General features: G+C 38.1%; 1 protein-coding gene across 3 annotated transcripts in view; it reads right to left on the bottom strand.

Moving 5' to 3' along the window:
• Positions 1–8489: 8489 nt before the first annotated feature.
• Positions 8490–25177, bottom strand: part of RPGR (retinitis pigmentosa GTPase regulator) — a 58255-nt gene continuing 41567 nt past the window's right edge. For 2 of the 3 annotated variants that reach the window (XM_074323552.2, XM_019747893.3), the window contains 4 exons: positions 22642–22788; positions 21170–21227; positions 19780–19868; positions 8490–9143 (listed from right to left, as the gene is read on the bottom strand). In XM_074323552.2, the coding sequence (XP_074179653.1) occupies positions 8940–9143; positions 19780–19868; positions 21170–21227; positions 22642–22788 (498 nt within the window). In that variant the 3' untranslated portion in view covers positions 8490–8939. The remainder of the gene's footprint in view (positions 9144–19779; positions 19869–21169; positions 21228–22641; positions 22789–25177) is intronic. The other variant, XM_074323551.2, reaches the window with a different exon arrangement.

Below are 25177 nucleotides of genomic sequence, written 5' to 3' on the forward strand. Positions count from 1 at the left end.
ATAATAAGAGGGGAAAAAAAAAATTTGGAAAAGACAATTCACCAAAGTAAATATATGGATGGTAAATAAACACAGAAAAGATGCTCAACATCATTAGGAAAATTCAAATTAAAACCATAATGAGCTCACTACAACCGCTTAGGATCACTAAAATTTAAAAGACTGACCATATATATCAAGTGTTGGCTAAGATGTGGAGAAAATGGATTGCTTCTATATTGCTGATGGGAATGTAAAATGGTATAACCAATTACTTTGGAAAATAGTTTGGAAATTTCTTAAAAAGTTAACCATACACCTACCATATGACCCAGCCATCCCACTCTGAATAATTATGCTGAATGACTTTAGCCAGATAAAAAAGTACATAATGTATTATTTCATTTATATAAATTCTAGAAAATGCAAACTAAACTATAGTGACAGAAAACATATCAGTGATTGCCTGGGAGAGGGGTGGAAAAGAGAGGTTACAAAGGGGTAAATATTTTGGAGTGATATGTCGAGTATGTTGATATATACATGTGTGTATATATCATATATATATATATATATATATATATATATATATATATATATATATATATATATGAGAGAGAGAGCCAAAAAATGTATACACATTTTAAGAAAGGAAAAAACTGTATTAAAATTGTAATACTCGGGTGGCCGGTTAGCTCAGTTGGTTAGAGCGCAGTGCTCTTAACAACAAGGTTGCTGGTTCAATCTCCACATGGGCCACTGTGAGCTGTGCCCTCCACAACTAGATTGAAACAACTACTTGACTTGGAGCTTATGGGGCCTGGAAAAACACACTTCAATAAATAAAAGTTAAAAAGAAATGTAATACTCAATATATACTGATAACAAAAGATGAACACGAGTCATGTGTATACCTTTTCTGGCACCATATATATATATATAGTACACTTGTCAAATTGCATATTTTAAAATGCGTACAGTTTATTTTATTTCAATTATATCTCAATAAATGCACTTTTTCAAAAGTGGTATTGGGTAAAGAGGAGATTAAGGATGTGGACCTCAATAAAATTACTCACTTGAATAAAATTACTTGGGGAAAATACCTGATTAAGATTATGGTCTTCTCTGACCTCTTTTAGATTCCCTCACCATTGAATCAGGAGAAAGATATGGGATTTAGAAAATAGCAAAAAATGTGCCAGATCTGTTAACTATGTCCCAAAAAGAATTGTGGGTGTGATTGCTATATGGAATTGACTACAATCACATATTAAGAAATCTAGTACATTTTTATTGAGTTTATTTTTAATGTATAATTCAGTGGTGTTTAGTATGTTCACAAAGCTGTACAACCATCACCCCAACTATCTAATTGCAGAAACTTTTCATCACTCCAATTAGCAGTCCTTTCCCTTTCTATCCTCCTCCCAGCTTATAGAAACCACTAATCTACTTTATGTCTATGGATTTGCCTATTCTGGATATTTCATATAAATAGAATTATATAATCTGTGATCTTTTGTATCTGACTTCTGCCACTTACCATAGAAGTCGGACAATTAAGTTCGTGAACTTGTTGCAACGATGTTGCTAACTTCTTTGATATCAGAGGCATTATTCATTATGAGTTTGTACCAACTGGACAAACAGTTAACCAAGTTTACTATTTGGAAGTGCTGAAAAGGCTGCATGGAAAACTTAGATGACCTGAACTTTTCACCAGCAATTCATGGCTCTTGCATCACGACAATGCACCAGCTCACACGGCACTGTCTGTGAGGGAGTTTTTAGCCAGTAAACGAATAACTGTATTGTAACACCCTCCTTACTCACCTGATCTGGCCCCCAGTGACTTCTCTCTTTACCTGAAGATAAAGGAAATATTGAAAGGAAGCCGTTTTGATAACATTTAGGACATCAAGGGTAATACGGTGACAGCGCTGATGGTCATTCCAAAAAAAAAGTTCCAAAATTGCTCTGAAGGGTGGACTAGGTGCTGTTGTCAGTGCATAGCTTCCCAAGGGGAGTACTTCATGTGAAAGGTGACCATACTGATATTCAGCAATGAGGTATGTAGCACTTTTTCTAGGATGAGTTCGTCAACTTGTCAGACCTCATCATGCTTTAAGGTTCATCCACATTGTAGCATGTGTCTCTACTTCATTCCTTTTTATGGCCGAATAATATTTCATTTATTTATCTATTCATGCATTGACAAGTCTAATAAGTTTTTAAGAGTCTTGTACTGCTAGAGAAGCCACAAGCAAAAACAAAACAAGCCTTTGACTATTCAAGATTGAAAACAAATCTTCTAATTTTAATTTTAATCCCCAATCTTCTAAGGGTAGCTGACAAAGCTACATAGACTCAAGGAGGGCATATATGTTCTTCAATAACGATTTCAGATATGGCAAGGAGCATAATAGAAAAAAGGAAGCAGCTCCAGATGGCAGATACAGGGACCATAAAGAAAAGTGGACAGTGGAGTTTCTCCCAGAGAGAAAACTAGGACCTGATTCAGAATGTCCTTCACTCTTGGCATCTGAAATGATCTACAGAGCAGGGTTTTTAAATCATTACATTCTGGTAACATCTATGTGTCTCCCTTCTTCCACTTTCCAAATAGGAGTATTTATTTCTGCCATTATACCTTAGGTGTTTGTTGGAGGGCAGGCCAGATAATTTGTCTTTTTTGTTAGTCCTCTAGACCAAGAAGAACTGGTCCTGATGTGATTACCATGCATCACCCAGAGATACAGGGTTGTGCGCTAGATTCATTGATTAGATGGGACTTTGGTGGTCTCCCTTGGAGAAGGGTGGAGGGTGTTCTATGTGTGGGAATGTTTTAGAACAGATTTCCTAGAAGTGGAGTCTAAGATTCTTGTTCAAGTGATTTGTTGGGGGCATGTTCTCAGGATAAAGAAATTTAGGGAAGGAAAATAGAGCAGGAGAAAAATCTAAGCAAAAATGTGGTATGAGGTATAGAATAAATTCGGTCTGATACTATGGAATAGTTGTAGAGCACTAGAATTAGCCCCACCCCGAAGCAAGCGAGATTGGCCTTTGGAACTCTGTGTCATTCAGTCATTGGCTGAGGTCCACCCCCCAGGGATAGAGGCATTACCTTCCATTCAAACAGGCTTCCCTTTGGCCAAGGGCAACTTTCCAGAAGAGGGAGAAGCTGGGGATATGTGCACCTTCTTGATGAAAGGCATCAAGGTGGGGCACCAACAACGTCCACTACGGGAAGATTGTACATAGGGGTATTTGGTGAACAGAAGTGTGGACTGTGGCAGAGACATATACTGCTCGTTGAATGTGTTTCTCCATATTTCCATGTCCCCTTTATAGTTAAATGTAGTCATGTAGCCAAAGGGCTTGAGGAAGTAACATTTATCATTTTTTAGCCAAAGCATTTCAAAGTTATCCAGTCTCTTTTTCTTCTCAGCAATCATAAAGCCTACGTGTTGAGATGTCAGGCTGCCCATTGATTGGCCTGTGTCCGAGTCACTATGTGGATCAGAGTCACCTTCAACACCCACCTTGTTGACTTGCATTGAATATGTGATATGGAATTTGGAATTAATGATAAGGATTAGACCTTAGGCAATTGTGGAAACTGGTGAGAAACTGTATAAAGAACTGTTGTCTTTGCATATGGTGATGAGCCTGAAGTCACTCTAGGTAGCAGGGCGAGCAGTCAGAAAAGCGAAACTGAACATGAAGAGGGAGCGAGCAAGGACAAACAGGAGCCCACAAGGACAAACAGGAACCCACAAGGACGAACAGGAACCCACAAGGATAAGAATCTGTGGGCCCAGCTGCTGTCCCCCGCTAACAAGGTAGGCCAGCATGTCAGCAGCAATGTGTGCACTCTCCAGCATTGCCGGGTACCTTCTGCTGACCTTCCAACAACAGTGACTACTTAATGTTTACCTTCTAAAATCTCTTGTGGCCAACTTGAAACCAGAACCACACAAGGAAATCCTGGGAAACAGTTCTGGGTTAGCTAAGTTGACACAGTACAAAGGTAGCTTCACTTACCAGATCTCAATGGAGATGACACGTGAGCCCAGAAAAGGATTTAGCAACAGCACTTGAGTAAAAGTAAAGCAAAACAAGATCCAAATGAAGACCATTTTCTTAGCCACACCTGGCTAAGAATATTCATTAGTTCCTCAGAGAGGAAAAATGGAAATGAATGTAAGAAAATCATTACAGTGCTCTACACAATTTAAAGTATAGTGGTTAAGAGCACAGGTTTCATAAAGTCAGAAATCCAATTACAATCGGTGTGTTCTTATGCAAGTTAATTATCTTCTCTGTGACTCATTTCTACATCTGAAAGTGGGGATAATAAAACTTTTCTCATAGGCTTGTTGTGAAGATTAAATGAGTTAATAAAGAGAAAGCACTTAGAACAGTGTGTGGTGTATAAATGCTTATTAAATATTAATGTTATTACTCATAATCATGCTTTAACTTTACAACAAAATACATACATTTATGATTCTCCCTAAATTTCTAGCTCGCCTTCATAGAGTTCTGGATGAAATGCTTCATCTGTGTGTTATGTGTCTCTGCCTGTTGTTTGTACACAAGATTCTGGTGTCTAATGGGGTGAAGGCGAAGGGATTAGAAAGTACAAATTAGTAGTCACAATTTAGTCACAGGGATGAGAAGTACAGTTTGGGGAATATAATCAATAATGTTGTAAAGATTATGTGGGATGCCAGATGGGTACCGGACTTATTAGGGAGACCACTTCATGGTCTGTGTAGATGCCTGACCACTGTGCTATACACCTGAAGCTGAAGTAGAATAATATTGAATGTCAACTATAATTAAATATATATACCGGGGGTGCCAAAAACATGTATACAAGTGGACACTTTGGTCAACGTTGCTCAAGCAGTTCGCTGTAATCAGAAGCGTGGACGCTGATGGTAACCACTTTGAGCACCTCTTGTAATTGCAGAAATCAAACGTGACTTGTATTCATCTTTTATTATCAGTATATATTGAATATTACAGTTTTAATACAGTTTTCTTTTCTCTGTATACATTTACAGAGAGTGCCAAAAAAATGCATACACATTTTAAGAAAGGAAAAAACTGTAATAGAATTGTAATACTCAATATATACCAATAACAAAAGATGAATACAAATCACATCTGACTTCTGCAATTACAAGAGGTGCTCAAAGTGGTTACCGTCAGCATCCAGACACTTCTGATGACGGCGAACTATTGCTTGAGAAACATTGACCAAAGTGTCCACTTGTATACGTGTTTTTGGCACCCCTCATATATCCATATATATAAAGTACAGCATAGGGAATATAGTCAATGTATTGTAACAGTTATATACGATGTCAGAGGGGTAGTAGATTGGGGGGGGGGTTATCACTTTGTGAGGGATGTAAATGTGTAACTATGACATTGCTTTGTATACCTGAAACTAAAAAAAAACATTCTGGTGTCCAGAATGGGGAAAACCAAGTCTGCTGTCTCTCTTGCTGAATGCTTTCCATTCAATAAAGTGTCTGAATCAATACACACCTCATTAGCAAAAATGATTACCACTTCTGTATATTTATGTCTCATCAACAGAGGACTTCTAGAAAAACAATATTTACACTCTATATATAATCACAGAGAAAGCAAAAATGTTCTACTTAAAAAAAGACTTCTGAATTCTGCCCTGTGTTCAGTGAAGACTTCTTCTTGGGTAAATAAAACCAAGATGTTCAAGCAAGTGCAATTGTGGTTTATCAGACTCAATTCTGGATCTGGGATGATTTTCACTAGAATGTGTGTACATGTGTGCATGTGTGTATGTGTTTGAGAGGTTGTTACCAAATCAGAGTTTGTATTTAACACATTTTCACAGCTGATTTGTCTGATTCTATGTGTTACTTTAAAACATGCAGTACGTATCTGGGGGTAGGCCTGGGGAGCTATGATTGTGTTAGACAAAACTGGTTGAGGAAGTTTATAATAGAACCACCTCCTTTTTGTAACTTAGATGTAGCTGAGCCTTTCCAATGTCTGTTACCCAAAAGAAGTCTTTAATGACATATTAAAAAATCATGGAGTTGCATCTTATAAAAATTTTACAGTATATAAAATTATCCATAGCCATAACATGTGCACCATATGTGTTAGCACATAGGAGTATGATAAATTGGATGTGGTCAATGGGATGGGCATTAAGAAGTATTCCAAGAAGAATGCACATATGGAACATCCCTTATCCCATTCTTTACTCTGCATTGAAGTGCTAAAAAATGATTTTAAGCATAACAGTACTTCAGTCTGGGAGCAACAGATCACACAAAAAAATATTCTTGTGCGGTCAGATGGCTCAGTTGGTAAGAGCGCGAGCTCTCAACAACAAGGTTGCCGGCTCAATTCCTGCATGGGATGGTGGGCTGCATCCCCTGCAACTAAAGATTGAAAATGGCGACTGGACTTGGAGCTGAGCTGCGCCCTCCACAACTAGATTGAAGGACAATGACTTGCAGCTGATGGGCCCTGGAGAAACACACTGTTCCCCAATACTCCCCAATAAAAATTATATTAAAAAATGTTTCATTGTCTACAGTCTCTAGTCTCTTACATTCTTACTGTATAATTGTGTCTCCCTTACAAGATATGTTGAAGTCCTAACCCTTAGTACCTCAGAATGTGATATTTGGAAATGGGGTCTTTAACAAGGATAATTGTTAAAATGATGTCTTTGCAGTGGTTTCTAATCTAGTATGACTGATGTGTACGTACAAAAAGAGAATATTTGGAAATGGAGCTAGACACACACAGAAGGAAGACAATGTGAAGAAATGTAAGTAGAATGACGTTGAGGACACAGGAGTGGAGTGATGAATGGTGTATCTACAGGCCAAGGAATACTTGAGGCTGCCAGAAGTTAGGAGAGAGGCATGCAACACCCCTAACTCCTTCAGAGGGAGCACAGCCCTGCTAATACCTGGATTTTGGACTTGCTAGCAGACTCTCCTGACTCTCCCTTGCTGGCGTTGATGAAGGAAGCCACCACATAGACAGGCTCTTCTCCAGAATAAAACTGGTATTAGTTTCTATGGCTGCATGACAACTACCATAAACTTAGTGGATCAAAACTAGATATACTTATTATCTCATAGTTTTCGTGGGTCAGGAGCCTTGGCACTGCTTAACTGGGTCTTCCACTCAGGGCCTCTCAAGGCTATAATCAAGGTGTCAGCCAGGGCTGTGCTCCAATCTGAGGATTGGGTTCCTCTTCCGGGCTCACTGGTTGTTGGCAGAATTCAGTGCCTTCCAGGTGTAGGACGGAGGCCTTCGGGTCCTAGAGACTTCTCACCTTTCCCTGGCATATGGCTCTCTCCTAATGTGGCAGTTTGCTTCAAGATCAATAGGAGGGCATCGCTACTTCTTTGAATAGTTCTGACTTCTTCCATCTCTGCTGTCTAGAGCCTCTTTGAAAGGGCTCACCTCATTAGGTCAGGCCCACCTAGGGTTATTTCCCCTTTGCTTAAAGTTAACTGATTAGGAATTTTAATTACATCTACAAAAACTTTAACCTTTTCAATATAAATAACCTAAGCAATGGAGTGATATTTCATCATATTCACTGGACCCACCCACACTAAAAGGGAAGGCTTTATTCAGGGCAAGTACACCTGCAGATGGGAACCTTGGGGCCATCTTAGAATCCTGCCTACCACAACTGGCATGTCTAAGTACTATCTGTGAGCTTTACTTCTACTTGGCTCCTGTAGTTTATACTTTAGCAAAGTATTTTTGCAATACTGTACTAATATTATACTATAGTGGCAATAGCAAAACATTTTATTAAATTTACCTTTAATCAAATTAGATTTCTACTAAACGTAATATTTACATAAAAGCTATTTTGTAAGAATTCAAAACCACATCTACTCTAGACTAACATCCTCACAATCTGTGTGCATGAAACACAAAGACAGAGTTATACTTTTTTAAAACGGGGCAATGGTCAGTGATTGAAGAAGAAACTGTTCAGAAGCTAGAATGGGGAAAATGAAGGTAGTTTGCTCCATTAAATAAGCATCGTCTGTGAGCATAGGGAAGCAACGCCTGTATCAGCGTAGACTTAACAGCTTTTCCTTTTTTATTCCTGTGGCAGAGCACTTTGTGATGGAGCCAACCTTGATTACTGCTGTTGAAATGGCAAGCCTGGCTATGTTTGGTCCTCCTGAGGTGGCAATCTGTGGCGAGGTCAAACACTCCAGATCACACCACATAATCTGCAATGTCTTTATGCCAAATCACCTCACTGAGGGAAGGAGCGGGAAGCAAAGAAATTTCAACAGTTTCTCTATAAAGATGTACTGTTTACACAGTTGTATTTTCTTTACTCAGAGGTAAATGCATTTTATGTCTTTGAATAGTTTTAAATTAGACAGATTTTTTTTTGCCCGTTTTGTCAACTGATAACTCCAAGTACATCCAAATTTCACTCATATTCATTCATTTAAATGGCAGAACTGACCAGATAAGTTTATTAAAATACGTTGTTTGAAAACAATTTTGACTCAGTTTTTAAAAATTGCAAATACATGAAAAATTGTTACAGTGTTATAAGATTGTACATAATGGCCTTATGAAATTATAAGAGGTAAAACTGTTTCATAAAAACTATGAAATATCTTAATTCAAACTTCACATATGAAAATATACTCTTTATGCAACACTGAACAGTTAAGGCCACAACACTTGAAAAAGAGTCTGACATACACATATTTTGAAATTGCTTGTCAAAAATATTAGCATAAATAAATATCAAAACTGGTCATACAATTCAAAGCAAATAAAACATATTATTAACTTATATCTTTAAGATTTTTACCAGAAATATTTCTTCAGAAGTTATGTTTTTCACAGATAAATTATACTGTACTTGGTGACCACATATGTATTTAAAGTATTACACAATATTTTGATGTTTTTGCTGAATTTTGGCGTGAAGTAGCTTGACGATTTTGCCCCTTGTTGTCCTGGTAGTCATCTCTGTTGTTTTTATAAGGTATTTGATCTCCCATTGGTTTTATTTCTGAGAGTGGCTCATTATTATTCTCCATAACTTTTTGACTTATTGATGACAGTCGCTTAAAGAAGAAAATCTAGAGAAAACACAGAAAGAATGCATTTCATTAAGTGAGATATTCACTTAATAGTATTTTGGGTTATAATTTTCAACAAGTCTTAATATTGTTGCATCACATCTTTATGGGGCATCATATATACATTCTTAGCATCCATCAGGATTTTTTCTTTGACCAATGACAATCATCATTCCTCCCTAAAACAAGACCCTTCAAGGTTTACCCTTCAACAACAACCCATACTATCATCTTCAAGTGAACAGATACTGAAAATGTTAACTACAAAAGAAATCTATGACAGAACCTTCCAAAACATTTCTTCAGAAAGAAGAAAAAGGATCCCAGAAAGGACATCTGAGATGTAAAAAGGAATGGTGAGTAAAGGAAGTGGTCTAAAAAATAATAATAGCATTTAATTTGTGAGGTTAAAAAAATTAAAATTCTGGATACATTAACATCTAAAATGGGAAGGAAGGGGTGACAGGAGAGAAAATACTTCTAAGATCCTGGTATTATTTGGGGAAAAGTTAGGAACATTGATTAGCTTTAGATTTTAGGTATGTGTGTTAAAAATTTAAAAGACAAAACAAAGCCTATACACCATTTACAAAAGACACATCTAAAACACAAGAAAAAGTAAAGAGTGAAAAAGAAAAAGATTCATTGCCAGTCAAGATGGTAGAGTAGGTAAATGGTGTGCTTGCCTCCTCTCATGACCACATCAAAATTACAACTAAACTACAGAACAACCATCGAGAATCGCCTGAAGTCTAGCTGAATAGAAGCCCTACAACTAAGGACATACAGAAGAAGCCACCATGAGAATGCTAGGAGGGGCAGAGATGCAGAATGGACTGGTCCCACACCTGCACATGACCATTTAAAATCGTAAGAGATAACTTGGCTGCAGAGATACCCCCTGGAGGAGCGAGGGGTCCCAGACCCACACCAGGCTCCCCAGTCTAGGGTTCAACTGCTGGGGAGAAAAGTCCCCACAACATCTGGGTGCAAAAACCAGTGGAGATTGTGGCTGAGTGAGAGGAGGGCGACTGGCATTCCTCTTAAAGAACCCATGCACGGACTTACCCGCTGACTGACTCACTTGCTCTGAGCTCCAGCACTGGGGCAGCAGCCCGAAAGGCACCAGGGACAAATGGGAAGGAAATGAATTGTCTGGGTTCGGGATGGGATGGAGAGACAGCTTTTTCCTAGACAGAGGAGCTGGTAGAAGCCATTGTTTCTTTGTTGAGCCCTCCCCCCTCCCGAAGTAGGCTGCTGCCATATCTGAGTCTCCATCAATCTGGCTAACACAGATCGTTTACTCCACCCTGGTGATTCCTTGAGACCCAACCCAACCAACTTTCTGGAATACCCAAGTCGCTTCTAGTGGCTTTCCCATATAAGTGACCTGTCTTGGCCTATGCTGCAGACTTTCCTCAAGTCTTTCAAAGGTTCACAAACTCCAAACAAGCAGCATCTGCCTTGGGCATGTCCCGTACCTCTTTCTGAGCAGCCCTAAGCCCTGCAATAGTGACAGCCTGCCTTGGGTCGTGGCTTGGTCTCTCAAGGCACCTTCAAGCCCAGCATGGGTGGTGGCCATATGTGGATTGCTTTGTGGCTCATGCCAGGTGGCTCTGGGAAGGGCACAGCCTGTCGCTGAAATTGGCCAGCAGTGGGGCCCCTCCCTGAAGACCACAGGGCAGGCATTCCTGGCAGGCAGACCAAGCTGGAGCAATACCCAGCCACCTCCAAGGATGACACACCCAAAGGGCAGACTAGGCAGGCACCAGAGCCCTCCTAAAGCGAATTCTGCTCCATAGGGTCATCCCCTGCACAACAACTCGTCCACTGTAGTCATAGCCATGCCTCACAACCAATCAGCCTGAGGGTCAATCCCTTCCACTGACATGTAAACAGCAATCAAGGCTCAACTACAACAGGAGGGCACACGACCCACACAAAGGACATACCTGGAGCACCTGGCTCAGGTGACCAGGGAGGCTGCGCCACTGGGCATCACAGCACACCTACTACATAAGGCTACTCTCCTAAGACCAGGAGGCATAGCACCTCCACCTAATACATAGAAACAAACACAGGGAGGCAGCCAAAATGGGGAGACAAAGAGACATGTCCCAAATGAAAGAACAGAACAAAGCTCCAGAAAAAGAGCTAAACAAAATGGAGACAGGCAATATACCAGGTGCAGAGTTCAAAACACTGGTTATAAGGATGTTCAATGAACTCAAAGAGAACTTCAACAAAGAGATAGGAAACATAAAAATGGACATAGAAAACATAAAAAAGAACCAGTCAGAAATAAAGACTAGCTGAAATGAAGAATATATTAGAGGGAATCAACAGTACGGTGTTTCCCCAAAAATAAGACCTAGCCAGATTATTAGCTCTAATGCATCTTTTGGAGCAAAAATTAATATAAGACCTGGTCTTATTTTAATATAATGTTAAGACCGGGTCTCTATAATATAATATAATATCCGTCCTTATTTTAATATAATGTAAGAGCAGGTATAATATAATACTGGGTCTTATATTAATTTTTGCTCCAAAAGACGCATTAGAGCTGATGGTCTGGGTAGGTCTTATTTTCAGGGAAACATGGTAGATTAGATGAAACACAGGATCGAATCAGTGATTTAGAAGATAAAGTAGCCGAAACCATCCAATCAGAAAGAAAAAAAGATTCCAAAAAAAATGAGGATAGTTTAAGGGGCCTCTGGGACAACACAAAGCATACCAACATTTGCTTCATAGGGGTACCAGAAAGAGAAGAGAGAGAGCAAGGAATTGAAAACCTATTTGAAGAAATAATGATGGAAAACTTCCCTAACCTAATGAAGGAAATAGACATACAAGTCCAGGAAGTACAGAGAGTCCCAAACAAGATGAACCCAAAGAGGCCCACACCAAGACACATCATAACTAAAATGCCAAAGGTTAAAGACAAAGAGAGACTGTTAAAAGCAGCAAGAGAAAAGCAGTTAGTTACCTACAAGGGCACTCCCATAAGACTGTCACCTGATTTCTCAACAGAAACTTTGCAGGCCAGAAGGGACTGGCAGAAAATATTTGAAGTGATGAAAAGCAAGGACCTACAACCAAGATTACTCTACGCAGCAAAGCTATCATTTATAATTGAAGGACAGATAAAGAGCTTCCCAGACAAGAAAAAGCTAAAGGAGTTCCTTGCCCCCAAACCAGCATTATAAGAAATGTAAGAGGAACTTCAAGTTGAAGAAAAATAATAATAAAGTGTCGATAACTACATATCTATCAATAATTACATTCAATGTAAATGGATTAAATGCTCCAATCAAAAGACATAGGGTGGCTGAATTGATAAGTAAACAAGACCCTTACATATGCTGCCTACAAGAGACTCACTTAAGATTGAAAGAGACACACAGACTGAAAGTTACAAGATGGGAAAAAGTTATTTCATGAAAATGAAAACCAAACCAAATCAAAGCAAGCTGTGGTAGCAATATTTATACCAGACAACATAGTCTTTAAAAGAAAGGCTATAACAAAAGACAAAAAACCCAGTAATCCCACTTCTGGGTATTTATCTGAAGAAACCCAAAATGCTACTTTGAGAGGATGTGTGCATCCATATCATCCATATATTCATTACAGCATTGTTTGTAATGCCCAAGATGTGGAGGCAGCTTGGGCGACCGTCAGTCATCGAATACATAAAGAGTAGGTCGAACATATATACAATGGAATATTGCTCGGCCATGGAAGGGAATGGGTTTTTGCCATCTGCGGCGGCATGGATGGACCTGGAGGGTATTGTACTGACTAGGGTAGTCAGACAGCAAAAGACAGAAGCAATGTGATTTTACCTATATGTGGAATCTGAAGAACAAAATGAACAAACAAAACAGAAACAAACTTACAGACACAGAGAACATTTTGATTGATGGTTGCCAGATGGGAGGGAGGTTGTGGGGGGTGAGTCTAAATGGGGAAGGGCTTAAGAAGCACAAATTGGTAGTTACAAAATAGTCATGGGGATGTAAAGTAAATAGGGAATATAGTCATTAATATAGTAATAACTATGTATAGTGCCAGGTGGGTATTAGATTAGTTGGGGGATCAGTTCTTAAATTATATAAATGTCTAACCACTATGCTGTACACATGAACTTAATATAAAATAACATATATATATATATATATATATTTCCCTTCTTCTGCCCGCCCCCTCCTGTTCAAGCCGTTGTTTCTCAGTCTAGTTGTGTAGGACACAGCTCCCTGGCCCATGCTGGTATTATGAGCCTTGCGCTCCTCCTGGCTGAGGCAGTAGGTCACCGGTCATCAGTCGGCCACTCACAGCAGCTCACGGCAGCTCTCGCCGGCTGCCAGTCACTCATGCTGGCCACTGGCTGCTCCTGGCAGCACACGGTAGCCCACGGCAGCACAGCACCCTACAGCAGTTCACGCTGACCTCTGGCTGCTCACAGCAGCCCAGTTCCAGGGAGAGCTGTTGTTCACAATCTTAGCTGTAGAGGGTACAGCTCACTGGCCCATGTGGGAATTGAACCGGCAACCTCAGCTTTAGGAGCACTGCACTCCAACCACCTGAGCCACCGGGCGGGCCCAATATAAAATAATATTGAATGTCAATTGTAATTGAAAAATTAAAAGGGGTGGAGAAAGAAGCAGGGAAGTAAGAGGTTCAAATTTCTAGGTATAAAACAAATAAGTCATGGAGATGTAATGTACAGCACAGGGAATATAGTCAATAATATTGTGATATTGTGTCAGATGGTTGCTGGACTTATCATGGTGATCACTTCTTTAGGTATATAAATGTTGAATAACTATGGTGTACACCTGAAACTAGTATAATATTCTGTTAGCTATATTTTAATAAAAATCTCTAAAAATGAAAAGAGATACATGAGGAAAATGCTAATATAGCTATATTAATATCAGACAAAATAAACCCGCATTTTTTAGGGATGAAGAATATTATAAATAGTAAGATGATAGATTTAAACCTAACTGTATCAATAATCAGATTAAATATAAATCGTCTAAATGCTCCAAAGAAAAGGCAGATATTTTTCAGATTAGATAAAAAAAAAAAGACCCATCAATATGCTGCCTGTATTAAATGTATTTCAAATTTTTAAAAAAAAATTTATTGGGGTGACAATTGTTAGTAAAATTACATAGATTTCAGGTGTACAATTCTGTATTACAGCATCTATAAATCCCATTGTGTGTTCACCACCCAGAGTCAGTTTTCCTTCCATCGCCATATATTTGATCCCCCTTACCCTCATCCCCCACCCCCCACACTGCATTTCAATTTTAAAATCACAAATGGGTTAAAAGCAAGAGGAGGGAAAAAGATATACCATTATAAGTAAAATCAAAAGAAAGCGAGAACAGCTATATAATATCAGAACAAGTAGATTTCAGAGCAAATATCATTGGGATAAAGAAGGCAATTTCATAATAATAAAGGTGTCAATTAAAAGACTATAATTATCCTAAACATTACGGAATCTAACAACAGCTGTAAAATATATGAAGCAAAAACTAATATAAGTACAGGATAAATCTACAATTATAGTTAGGTACTTTAATAGCCCTCAAGAACAGAACAAGTACAAAGAAAATCAAGAAGGATAACGAACACTTGAACAACACTATCAACGAACTTGACCTACTTCACATTGACAGGACAACTCCACCCAACAGCAGCATTTTTCGCAACCTTCTTCTCAAGTGCACATGGAATACTTAGCAAGATAAACCTGATTCTGGGTCTTAAAATTTAAAAGGTTGGGTCACTAAATTTAAAAGGACTCAAGTCAAGTATGTTCTCCCGTCACAACATAATTAAATTAGAAATTAATAACAGAAAGATCTCTGGAAAATTCCAAACATGCTGAAAATAACCCATGAGTGAAAGAAGAAATCATATGGGAATTCAGGAAGTTATTTTGAATTGAATGAAAATGAAAATCAGTGACCCCAACTTTTATGTTAAGAAACTAGAAAAAGAATAGGGCCGGCCCGGTGGCTCAGCTGGTTGGAGCTCGGTGCTCCTAACTCCGAAGGCTGCTGGTTTGATTCCCACATGGGCCACTGGGCTCTCAACCACAAGGTTGCCAGTTCAATTCCTCGAGTCCTGCAAGGGATGGTGGGCTCCGTCCCCTGCAACTAAGATTGAACATGGCACCTTGAGCTGAGCTGCCGCTGAGCTCCCGGATGGCTCGGTTGGAGTGCGTCCTCTGAACCACAAGGTTGCCGGTTGACTCCCGCAAGGGATGGTGGGCTGTGCCCCCTGCAACTAGCAACGGCAACTGGACCTGGAGCTGTGCTGCGCCCTCCACAACTAAGACTGAAAGGACAACAACTTGAAGCTGAACGGCACCCTCCACAACTAAGATTGAAAGGACAACAACCTGACTTGGAAAAAAGTCCTGGAATTACACACTGTTCCCCAATAAAAGTCCTGTTCCCCTTCCCCAATAAAATCTTTAAAAAAAAAAAAAGAAACTAGAAAAAAGAAGAGCAAATTAAACCCAAATTAAGTAGAAGGAAGGAAATAAGAAATAATAAAGACCATAGGGGATATTAATAAAATAGAAAACAATACAGAAATATCAATGAAGCCAAATACTGGTTCATTTAAAAGATCAATAAAATTGATAAACTTCTAACAGTTAATCAGGGAATAAAAACAGAAAACACAAAATAAATCTGACAAAATATATGCAAGACCTATACACTGAAAAGTACGAAACATTGCTAAGAGAAATTTAAGAAGACATCAATAAATGGAGAGAAATATCATCTTCATGAGTTAGGGGACTTAATATTGTTAAGATGTTAATTCTTCCCAAATTCATCTATAGATTCAAAGCAATTCCAATCAAAATCCCGACAGGCATTTCTGTTTTCAGTAATTGACAAACTGATTCTAAAAATTCACACGGAAATGCAAAGGGTCTAGAATACCTAAATCAAGTTTGGAAAAGAACAAAGTTGGAGAACTAACACTTGTTGATTTCAAGACTTATTATAAAGCTACAGTAATCAAAACAGTGTGGTATTGGCGTAAGATAAACTGATCAAAGGAACAGAATACAGAGTGCAGAAATAGGCCCACAAAAAGTCAACTGATTTATGACAAAGATGTAAAGGCAATTCAGTAGAGAAAGGCTAGTCTTTTTTCCAACAAATAGTGCTAGAACAACTGATGACCATATGTTAATAAACATGAACTTCAATCCCTACCTTCACCATATAAAAAAATTAACTCAAAATAGAATATAATTCTGCAATAAATATAAAGGAATTAACTATTGATACTGCATGGATGAATCTCAAAACAATTATGCTGAACGAAGGAAGCCAAACCGAAAAAGAGAGTACATAGTGTAGGATTTGCAAAAACCTAGAACTTGCAAAATAATGTATGATTACAGAAAGCAGATGAGTGGTTTACTGAGGATGGCAGGGGATGGGGGGTGTATATAGGGATCACAAAGAGTCACAAAGAACCTTCTGCCTATAATGGCACTGTTCACTCTCTTGATTGTGATTATGGTTTCCTAGGTGTATACATATATCAAAACTAATCAAATTACATACTTTTAATATGTGCAGTTTATTATATATACATTATACCTCAATAAAGCTACTTTTAAAAAGCAGAGGAGTAATTATTGGGTGAGCCTGAAAGAGACAATCTCAGGTTGTAAGCCTGGGAAAAACTGAGAGACCGCATGTATACTGCAGATTTTCCTCACAAGGTAAAGCTGATTGTGTGCTTGAGGTGAACATGCGGAGCTACAGCTGTGATGGTGAACAAAGCGTAGCATCAGAGAAAGGTAGTTGCCAGGAAAGGCAAGAATCCACAGGCATAGTTTTGGTGGAGAAATTCTCCTCTCAGACTCTTTTATTTATGGTAGTGACAATGCATAAGAAATCTATTCACTGTGAACTGGCATGGGGAACTATCCCGGGAATCTGCCATGTTCCAGCTAGTTTCTGAGGGAAGGCACTGGATCTTTAACCTGTGTATCTGCAGCCTCTAGCCTTGTGCCTGGCACATAAGATATACCCAATTAATATATGCTAAATAAATACACACATAAACTAACTCCATGATGGAAAAAAGTTCTTTTTAATAACTGAAAAGCTTATTGCTTTTTTCATTAACTTACTTGGGTGGAAGGAAATTAAGCCAGTAACACAATTTCCTCAGTGGCTAACTGTGGATCCAAATAATCAGCACTGACTACACTTTAGAAAAGCAATATTTGGTAATTTCCAGATGTGACAATCACCTATCAAAAGATCGCTGCTGCCAATTAAAGTCATGAGCCCTAACCTGGCTATCTGAAATGTTAAAATCATCAAAACAAAATTCAATGGTGAATTCTGTCTCGCAGATACCAAGAATGCAATTCTTTCTTTTTCTTTTTGTCAGATTATCTTTGGAGTGTCTGTCTAATTAAGTGTGTGTGTGTGTGTGTGTGTGTGTGGAGAATCTCAAACACATGTTTATTTTGATATGAGTTAATGCAACATTAATTTTCCAAGTTTTAAAAAGTTTGATTTGTTTGGCTTGGATGGTGTAAATAGGTCAAAGACATTCTAGATTAAAAAAATGTCATGCGGGAATGATAAAAGTCTCACCCAAATCATCTACTTCCTTTTTAAAATATGAAGAATAACAGCATATTCCTTAAGTAGGGAATATACTTATTACTGTTTTTTGATTTTTAAAATATAATTTTCATTACCTTTTGTTTCCTTCCTTTAACCTAGGAAATATGTGTTTGCTGAAATATATTTTTCCATTGGGTATAAATGAAAATTTAAGCAGAATCGAAGTTTAAGATGAATTCTTCAGCCTGGCACTTGCAGCCCTGTGTATCCTCACCTTTGTCCCATCGACTGGTGCTGGCACTAGGGGGCCTTGCCTGTTGTGCTCCTACAGGCGCCTGCCACTCTGCCTCCCACACGGCATCCCTTTCCTGGCTCTGCCCTCTCTCCTGTCTTGCGCACCCAAATCCTACCACATATGGACAATGATGAAGACTGGAGAGTCTGAAACATTCCTGAAACTTGACTGCGTGTTCTAGAATACACATTTTCATTCGGTTGGAGGGTGTGTTTTCAAATACTTTTTTCTGCTGTTTCACTTCACTTTTCCTCTCCTTAGATTTTTACGTCTCCTGACTCCTTTACTTTTCATCTTCCTCCCTCATATTTGATTTTCTTTTCCTGAGTCTTTCCCTGAGCTCTTAAAATTGGAAAATCTATTCACAGCGACACTATGAAGCATAGTAGAGTACCTGTTAAATGTTCTGGTTTCCTAGACAGAGAATCTAAAAAGTTCCTAAACCTTGATCAAATGCTGATGATATATCTGTTATAATTCTAAGGACAATTCCAAAGTGTCATTTGAGCCAGGTCATGACTACCTTTTTGGGTAAAATAATCCAAATTTATAAGATAATGTTTATAAACATAAAAATGGTCATGAAGTAATTTTTAGGAAAAGATAACAACATGGGGATCAGGGCCAAAATAACTTGAAATTGCTGATGTAATTCTGAGAGGAATTTCAGAGTGGCCTATACCTCCAAAGATGGCAAGACAGGTTGTTTACTACTCTAAGCGTGGCTCCTAGTTTTGCATCATCATCCTTTCCTCTTTCTTACTCCCTTACAGTTTACAATTCAATGTCAACCAAAAACGTCTACTGAGCATTTACCACGTACCAGGAACTGTGATAAGTGCTAAGGATATACTGGAAAGCAAAACAGAAAATCATTTCTGTCCTCATGGAGCTGAAGGCCAGTGGGAAGATAGAGCCATAAAGCAAATATATAAATGACTATGTAATTGCAAATTGTGTTAAATACTAAGAAGAATAAAAATGGTGTTTATGTGACAGAATAATAGTGAGATATAATAATTTATATAAGTGCTGCTGGTCACAAAAGGCCTCTATTTGGAAATAACATTTAAGCTGAGACCTGAAGGTTGAACAGTAAGAATTAACAAGGCCTTTCATTTATCTTTTCTTCCACGTTTCCTCTTTTACTGTGAAATGTAGTCTCATGATTAAAGAAAGTTTTCCTGCAAGTGAAAAGAGTAACTTACTTCCAAGGAGAAGAAATGTATTCATCAGACTTTTAATAACTCCAAACCTGGTATTAGTCGTCTCCTGAGAGACTGAAGTAACATGGCATAATGTTTTCTAAGCACAATTATCTTTATGTTTTCATTTATCCTCTCTATTTTGTGGCTTTGCCTTACCCTCTTCTAGGCTGTCATGATTATTATACTCTTATAATTTAATAAACTTCATTTATGAATCTTTTATTGCATGATGAATCAGCATGGATGGGATGATTGAAAGAAATATGCTATTAAATTTTGGCAGAACAACCTGAGTCACAATCTAAAGTCCAATAAAGAAATAAATATCCACGTTAAAAATGCGAAACATCACCTGAAATTCTTCACATTTCTGGGCCATAAAAACTTATATTAAGGGAGTTAAATTATGTGGATTACCATATCAAAAGTAGAAGGAGCAATTCAATACTTTGGTCTTAACATTAAAATGAAAAGTTCATTTCACTTACCTTCTTTGACACTTTAATGTCTTTACCTGGCGTGGGTTCATCTTTCAGGAATTCTGAAGAACTGAAATTTGCACGATAATACATGCTTCCTATAATAGAATATATTTAGAAAAATTTTTTCTAACTAATGAGACAAAGAAAAGCCCTGATGTTTTCAGCGAAACTCTATCAAGTCTGAATTATGGGGTAATACTAAAAAAGCGTATCACTGGGGTAGTGGACAAGGTCTACACTGCTTATATGCTGAAAAGTTGAGCAAAAAGCTCAGAATGACCTGATCAATTCTGTAAATATTTAGATGACCAGTACCCAAATATAGCTACAAAAGTAACAGTAAATGTTAGGGAAGACTTCTGTAAAATATAAATTACCTTTTTAAAAATTAACCTAGTTATAATTAAATTCTTTTTACTCAACTGGACGTGTTATTTTTCCCATTCCAAATTAATCCACATGTTATATAGTGGAATAATGATCTTTAAAGTATACTCATGAAGCATATGCATTCTTTTAATTTATATTATCATCTACTTAAATCGTACATTTAAGTTCTTTTTAACATTTTAGGCTATATGTTAAGAATACTTAAGAGATGACAAATATTTTAACCTTTTTCTTTAAACATTCTAAAACTTACTTCTCTTTCTATAGAAGTTAGAAGGGAAAAATATTAAGGGAACTTCCTTCTCTGCTTAAGTTCAGATCAATTATCTACTATTATGAAAGTTATTTTTAATGAAAACACAGTAAAAGGCACCCTGTGATGTGATGGTGTGGAAAGAGGGGTCATACCGCAAAAACGGATGATTTGGGTGTAGAAAACATAGGTCTCATGGACAATCACAGTCTCTTCTATCTTGTGGCACCTGTTCTCTGACACCAACAGCTAAGCCTGGGTAAGGATTCCTCTTAAATGTCCGGGGTAAGATGGAAAACTCAGGTCTGGGCTCTGGGGGAAATAACTAGATGGCTTGGTGTGGCGCTAGGCCAGCCTGGTCATCGGCAATGGGGTCTGGCAGTGCTCACCAGAGATATAAATCGAAATTTGGGGCAAAAGCTCAAGTTAATACTACTAATTGAAAAAAAAAAAAAGGTAGTTAAAAGACTGTCCTAAACCACTTGACATTGACACATGAGCAGCTAGGAGTAATGCGAATATTTTTATATGAAGGACCTATGGTGGTTATCAATGAGAACAAACAAGCCTATGTCACATACTTCATAGCTTGTTATGAGGGTCATGTGAGAGTAATAAGCGTAAAATAGAATACATGTGTGTAAGCTATAATTACTCAAGTATGGCACATATACGCATATAGATATATGTATGCATGTTATGTATCTAGCCTTTTTTAAAAAAGTCTTCTTTTGAAGTCAAATGGGCTCACACCTTTTGGATTTTCATTGTAGTCACAAACTGACCATTCCTCTTCGCTGGGTTTTTTGTCCTATAAACAATAAAGAAACAATATAATAAACATATTTGTGCTGTACTAGAAAACCTAGTCTTACTTTCTAAGCAGGGTTCCAGAGTTGGCCTGTAGCTAACAAAATAAACATGTGACTATTACTTCACTTTGCTGGGCTCTTGTCTTAGATAGCAAGTGATTGTTAATGTCACTCTTAGCTTAAAATTGTATGAGTCAAAAAAAACACACTATATGATTCAAGAATTCTACTAAAAGAAGATTTAGGAACATTAATCAATATATGAATTAGCTCAGTATCTTACAATACCAAATTGGACTTTAATGAATTCAAAGGTAAAGAACTTTAGGGACCACTCTAACTAGAACTCATAAATGTTCCTTATAAACAGAATCTTTCCCTCCCTCTTAAAACTGCTAGAACACTTTTTCAGTGCGAGTTAGAAAAAAGAAGGATCGAGAAAGAGAATGACCTCTATAGCACAATATCATTTTTTAAATTAAAAATACATGCACACAAAACACGCTTTAAAAGGACACATTCAAATAAAAGGACAAGCATGTTTCAGTGGTTGTTTATGTTAGAGAGAAGGGGAATGGGGTTAAAAGGAGACCGATTTAAACAAAGGGAGAGGAGCCTTGCTCAGACCAATAACGACAGTGTTTCATCAACGATAAGGCATGATTAACTAACTCAGTATTCCACGCAAGAGGTCCAAAAAATGAAAACGAATCAATACAGTGTCGTTCAGTTTGGGTTTCTGAATTCTACGCCTCTGAAATTAATCCAGGGTAGTGACAGCAAATGAATGATTTCAAACCTACCAAAGATCTCCTAGCAGAGTCACTGTTAGGCAACACTGCCAAATGGAAGAGACGTTTCTGGCATCCCTTGCTCTACTTCCAGGATGCCTTTTTCTTCCTCAGTGATACCGCCTCCTATTCCTCCTATAAATGCTTCCTTCTAGACTACAGCTCTGCAGAGCTGGTCACAACCTCAAATACTGCTGTGGGCAACTTTCGTTTCGCCCTATACATGTAAATACACATGTACATTGGCACGCACACATCCCATTTCTGCCACCAGCACCGGGCTCCTAACTTTGTAATTTCATCATTTCAAGGACCCAGTGCGGAACTTGTTAATTTCTCAACAGTACACGACACTGGCCTGTATCAGTTAATTTCCACTCCTGCAGGGAAAAGAATGCTACCAAGAAGTGTGGAAAGAAGGCTAGAAACAAAGTGTGCCTCATTCATAAAATTGCCAAGCTTTTCCTACAGTACCCGAACAAAGTTATTCATAGAAGTATTTCTGCTTCCACAGAAGTTGGAATCTGCCCTCTGCAGACCAGGGAACCCATATAACTTTTTCTTAAGCATGATCTCAGGATTGAAGCATGTATCATCATACATTTTCAATGGTTGCCAATACCTTTTCAACTGAGTTGTCACTGGTTTCACTGCAGCTATCTGCAGGAACATTTTCATTGTCTACCACAGCTTTCTTCTCGCCTTCCAGATGTGCACCAATTTCCTCACCGCTGTCTTCTGAATCTTCGTCTTCCGAAAGTCTGTTATCCTGTCACAAAATTGACAATTAGGGAAGTTAGATTTTCTTTTTTAAAAACCAGAGATTTGATACTACTTTCATAAATAATGTATACCATCTCAAAGAACACAGAGATATGAATTCAAAAACTGAATTCAAAGAAATAAAATACTGCATAACCCACACTGCATATCAAGTGACTATATTACCAAGGATTTTGTACATGTTGCTCGATTTCATTTTTAATGACTAGGATTCCCCAAATTCTATTAGCACCTATGGAAAGGTTAAAATGGAAAAAAAAAATGCTTTCAGGGCTGTCTCAAAAGAATGCTTTTAAACTTTAAAGAAGTTAAAAAGCTTTCTATCTACTGTCACATTATACCATAATCATGTCTACATATTCATTATGTTCATTTTCCAAAACATAGGGATTTAAAATCACTTCAGAAGTACACTTTACTGATATTCACGAGAGGTAAGTATAATTACTTACATTGCAGGAAAAAGACAAAGGGACATAGGCAGTTTAAGTGGTTTGCTCTTAGTTACTTACAGCAGAAGGAAAACCAAACTGAAGCACAACTTAGTCCATCTGACTCCTGCCCAGCTAATCCAAATGATATAACAGCCTGTCTGTTGATTTGATAGTCTGGGTGCAAATCATGTGATGCTTAGTAAGTATAGACATGAAACATTAGTTTTATCCTTTATTCTATATTGAGATTTCTTTTTATTTGCAATTTCATATTTGGGGTGGAATACTGCTTATTTTTTGTCATTAAGAGATTAGGCTCATTGGATTTTGTCCTATGCTTTTCATTTATGTGCATCACTGAAGGTACAATGACCTCTGATAGGTGAGGCAGCAAGTAATTGGAACCATTCGCTCCCTTGAAGAATGGTTTTCCAAAGTTCACCTTGGCCCCACTTGCCTCACACCACATGGAACTTTATGTCCCTTCAACACTAACTGCCTTCTTGTGGTCCAATTCCTAAGTGGCTGTTTGGTTAAGGACCAGCCTGACACCCAACAGAATCTTTAGTGGATGGTTTGAAAACAATGCCTCTAATAATTAACTCACCTTTCTTCTGGCAAAAACAAAAATACTACAGCTCAGACTAGGAGAGGATATGTTTATATTTCACACCTTAGTAACAGATCTAACTGGCATCCTCAAGCCAGTAGCCCTAACAGTGTGGCCTAATCGCATTCCCAGTGAGGACAAGCAATCCGGAAGTGAGGCCTTGAAACTTAAAAAAGAATTTCAGAAGTTACTCTGGGAGGGCTTGACTTAGGTTAATCAAAGGCCAGGAGAAGTGCACGCTAGAGGGGAACGCAGGAGAGGAGAACAGGGTACCAGGGCAGACATGCTTAGGATGGGGAGGGTTAACTACAAGGTAGCTACTATTTACCAAGAACTTCTAAGGCTTTCTTTTTTTCTGCACGGTTTCCCCCCTAAGTGACTTATATTATTTATTAGGCCTAGTCAGGTATACATTATGGATAGCTAAAATGAACAGACACAGCTTGACTCTGGAAGGGAATGGAAAGCAAGATTACTAGATTTAAGACTTTGGGCTGATAAATAGATGTATTCATAAATGTATATAAATGAAGGCCAACTAGAAAGAACACTGCTCATGACACAGAATTTCAGACTCTGCCCTTCTATTTCCCAGAGGGAGGAGCAGTGAGCTGTGTTCAGGCAAAATCCTCATTACTTGGAGAGTTTGGCTATTCTAGCACCTGGGGCAATTCCAATTGTGCTAGTTAACTAACATATTAATGTAACCATGGGATATCATGATATTATAAAAAGAAACATGGAATTTTGCCTTATTTTAGAAATAAGCAAAACACTCATCTCTTTTAAATGAACTGTAATTTTACCCATTAACTTTATGAAACTCTGTAACAATGAAGAACTGTTAGAACTATATAATTTTCTAAATTTGAGAAAGCTCTTAGCAAAGGACATTTTCATGACAAATCACACCATTAATCGTAGCACTTCACACTTATTAAGCACATTTAAATTAATCTATACACATCTGGACAAATACTTTAACTCGCATACAGCACTTACCTTCAAATACAAACAACTTAGGAGAGCTTGGAAGAATACTGTCATTTTATAAAAGAAAAGATAAAAGTTTAAATACGGTCTTGTCACCAGCACCACGTAAGATGTAAGGTCATCTGGAGTGGTCAGTGGACACGCATCTTGTGTTAAGACCACAGTAAAGAAGCGTATGGGCCTGGGTACCACAAAAGGACCCTTGTTTCATTGGTCAGACAGCACTGGAAGCTGCAGTCTTTGGTCTGGCCCAGCGCACTGCTTTTTACATTGCTTAGGGGAAATACCAAGAAACCAAAGGTTCCTTCTGAGGTTTCAGTTTCCTTAGGAATCTGATC

Source organism: Rhinolophus sinicus, chromosome 18 (genome assembly GCF_057876585.1).
Source record: "Rhinolophus sinicus isolate RSI-liver-muscle chromosome 18, RSI-T2T, whole genome shotgun sequence".
Taxonomy (NCBI): Eukaryota; Metazoa; Chordata; class Mammalia; order Chiroptera; family Rhinolophidae; genus Rhinolophus; species Rhinolophus sinicus.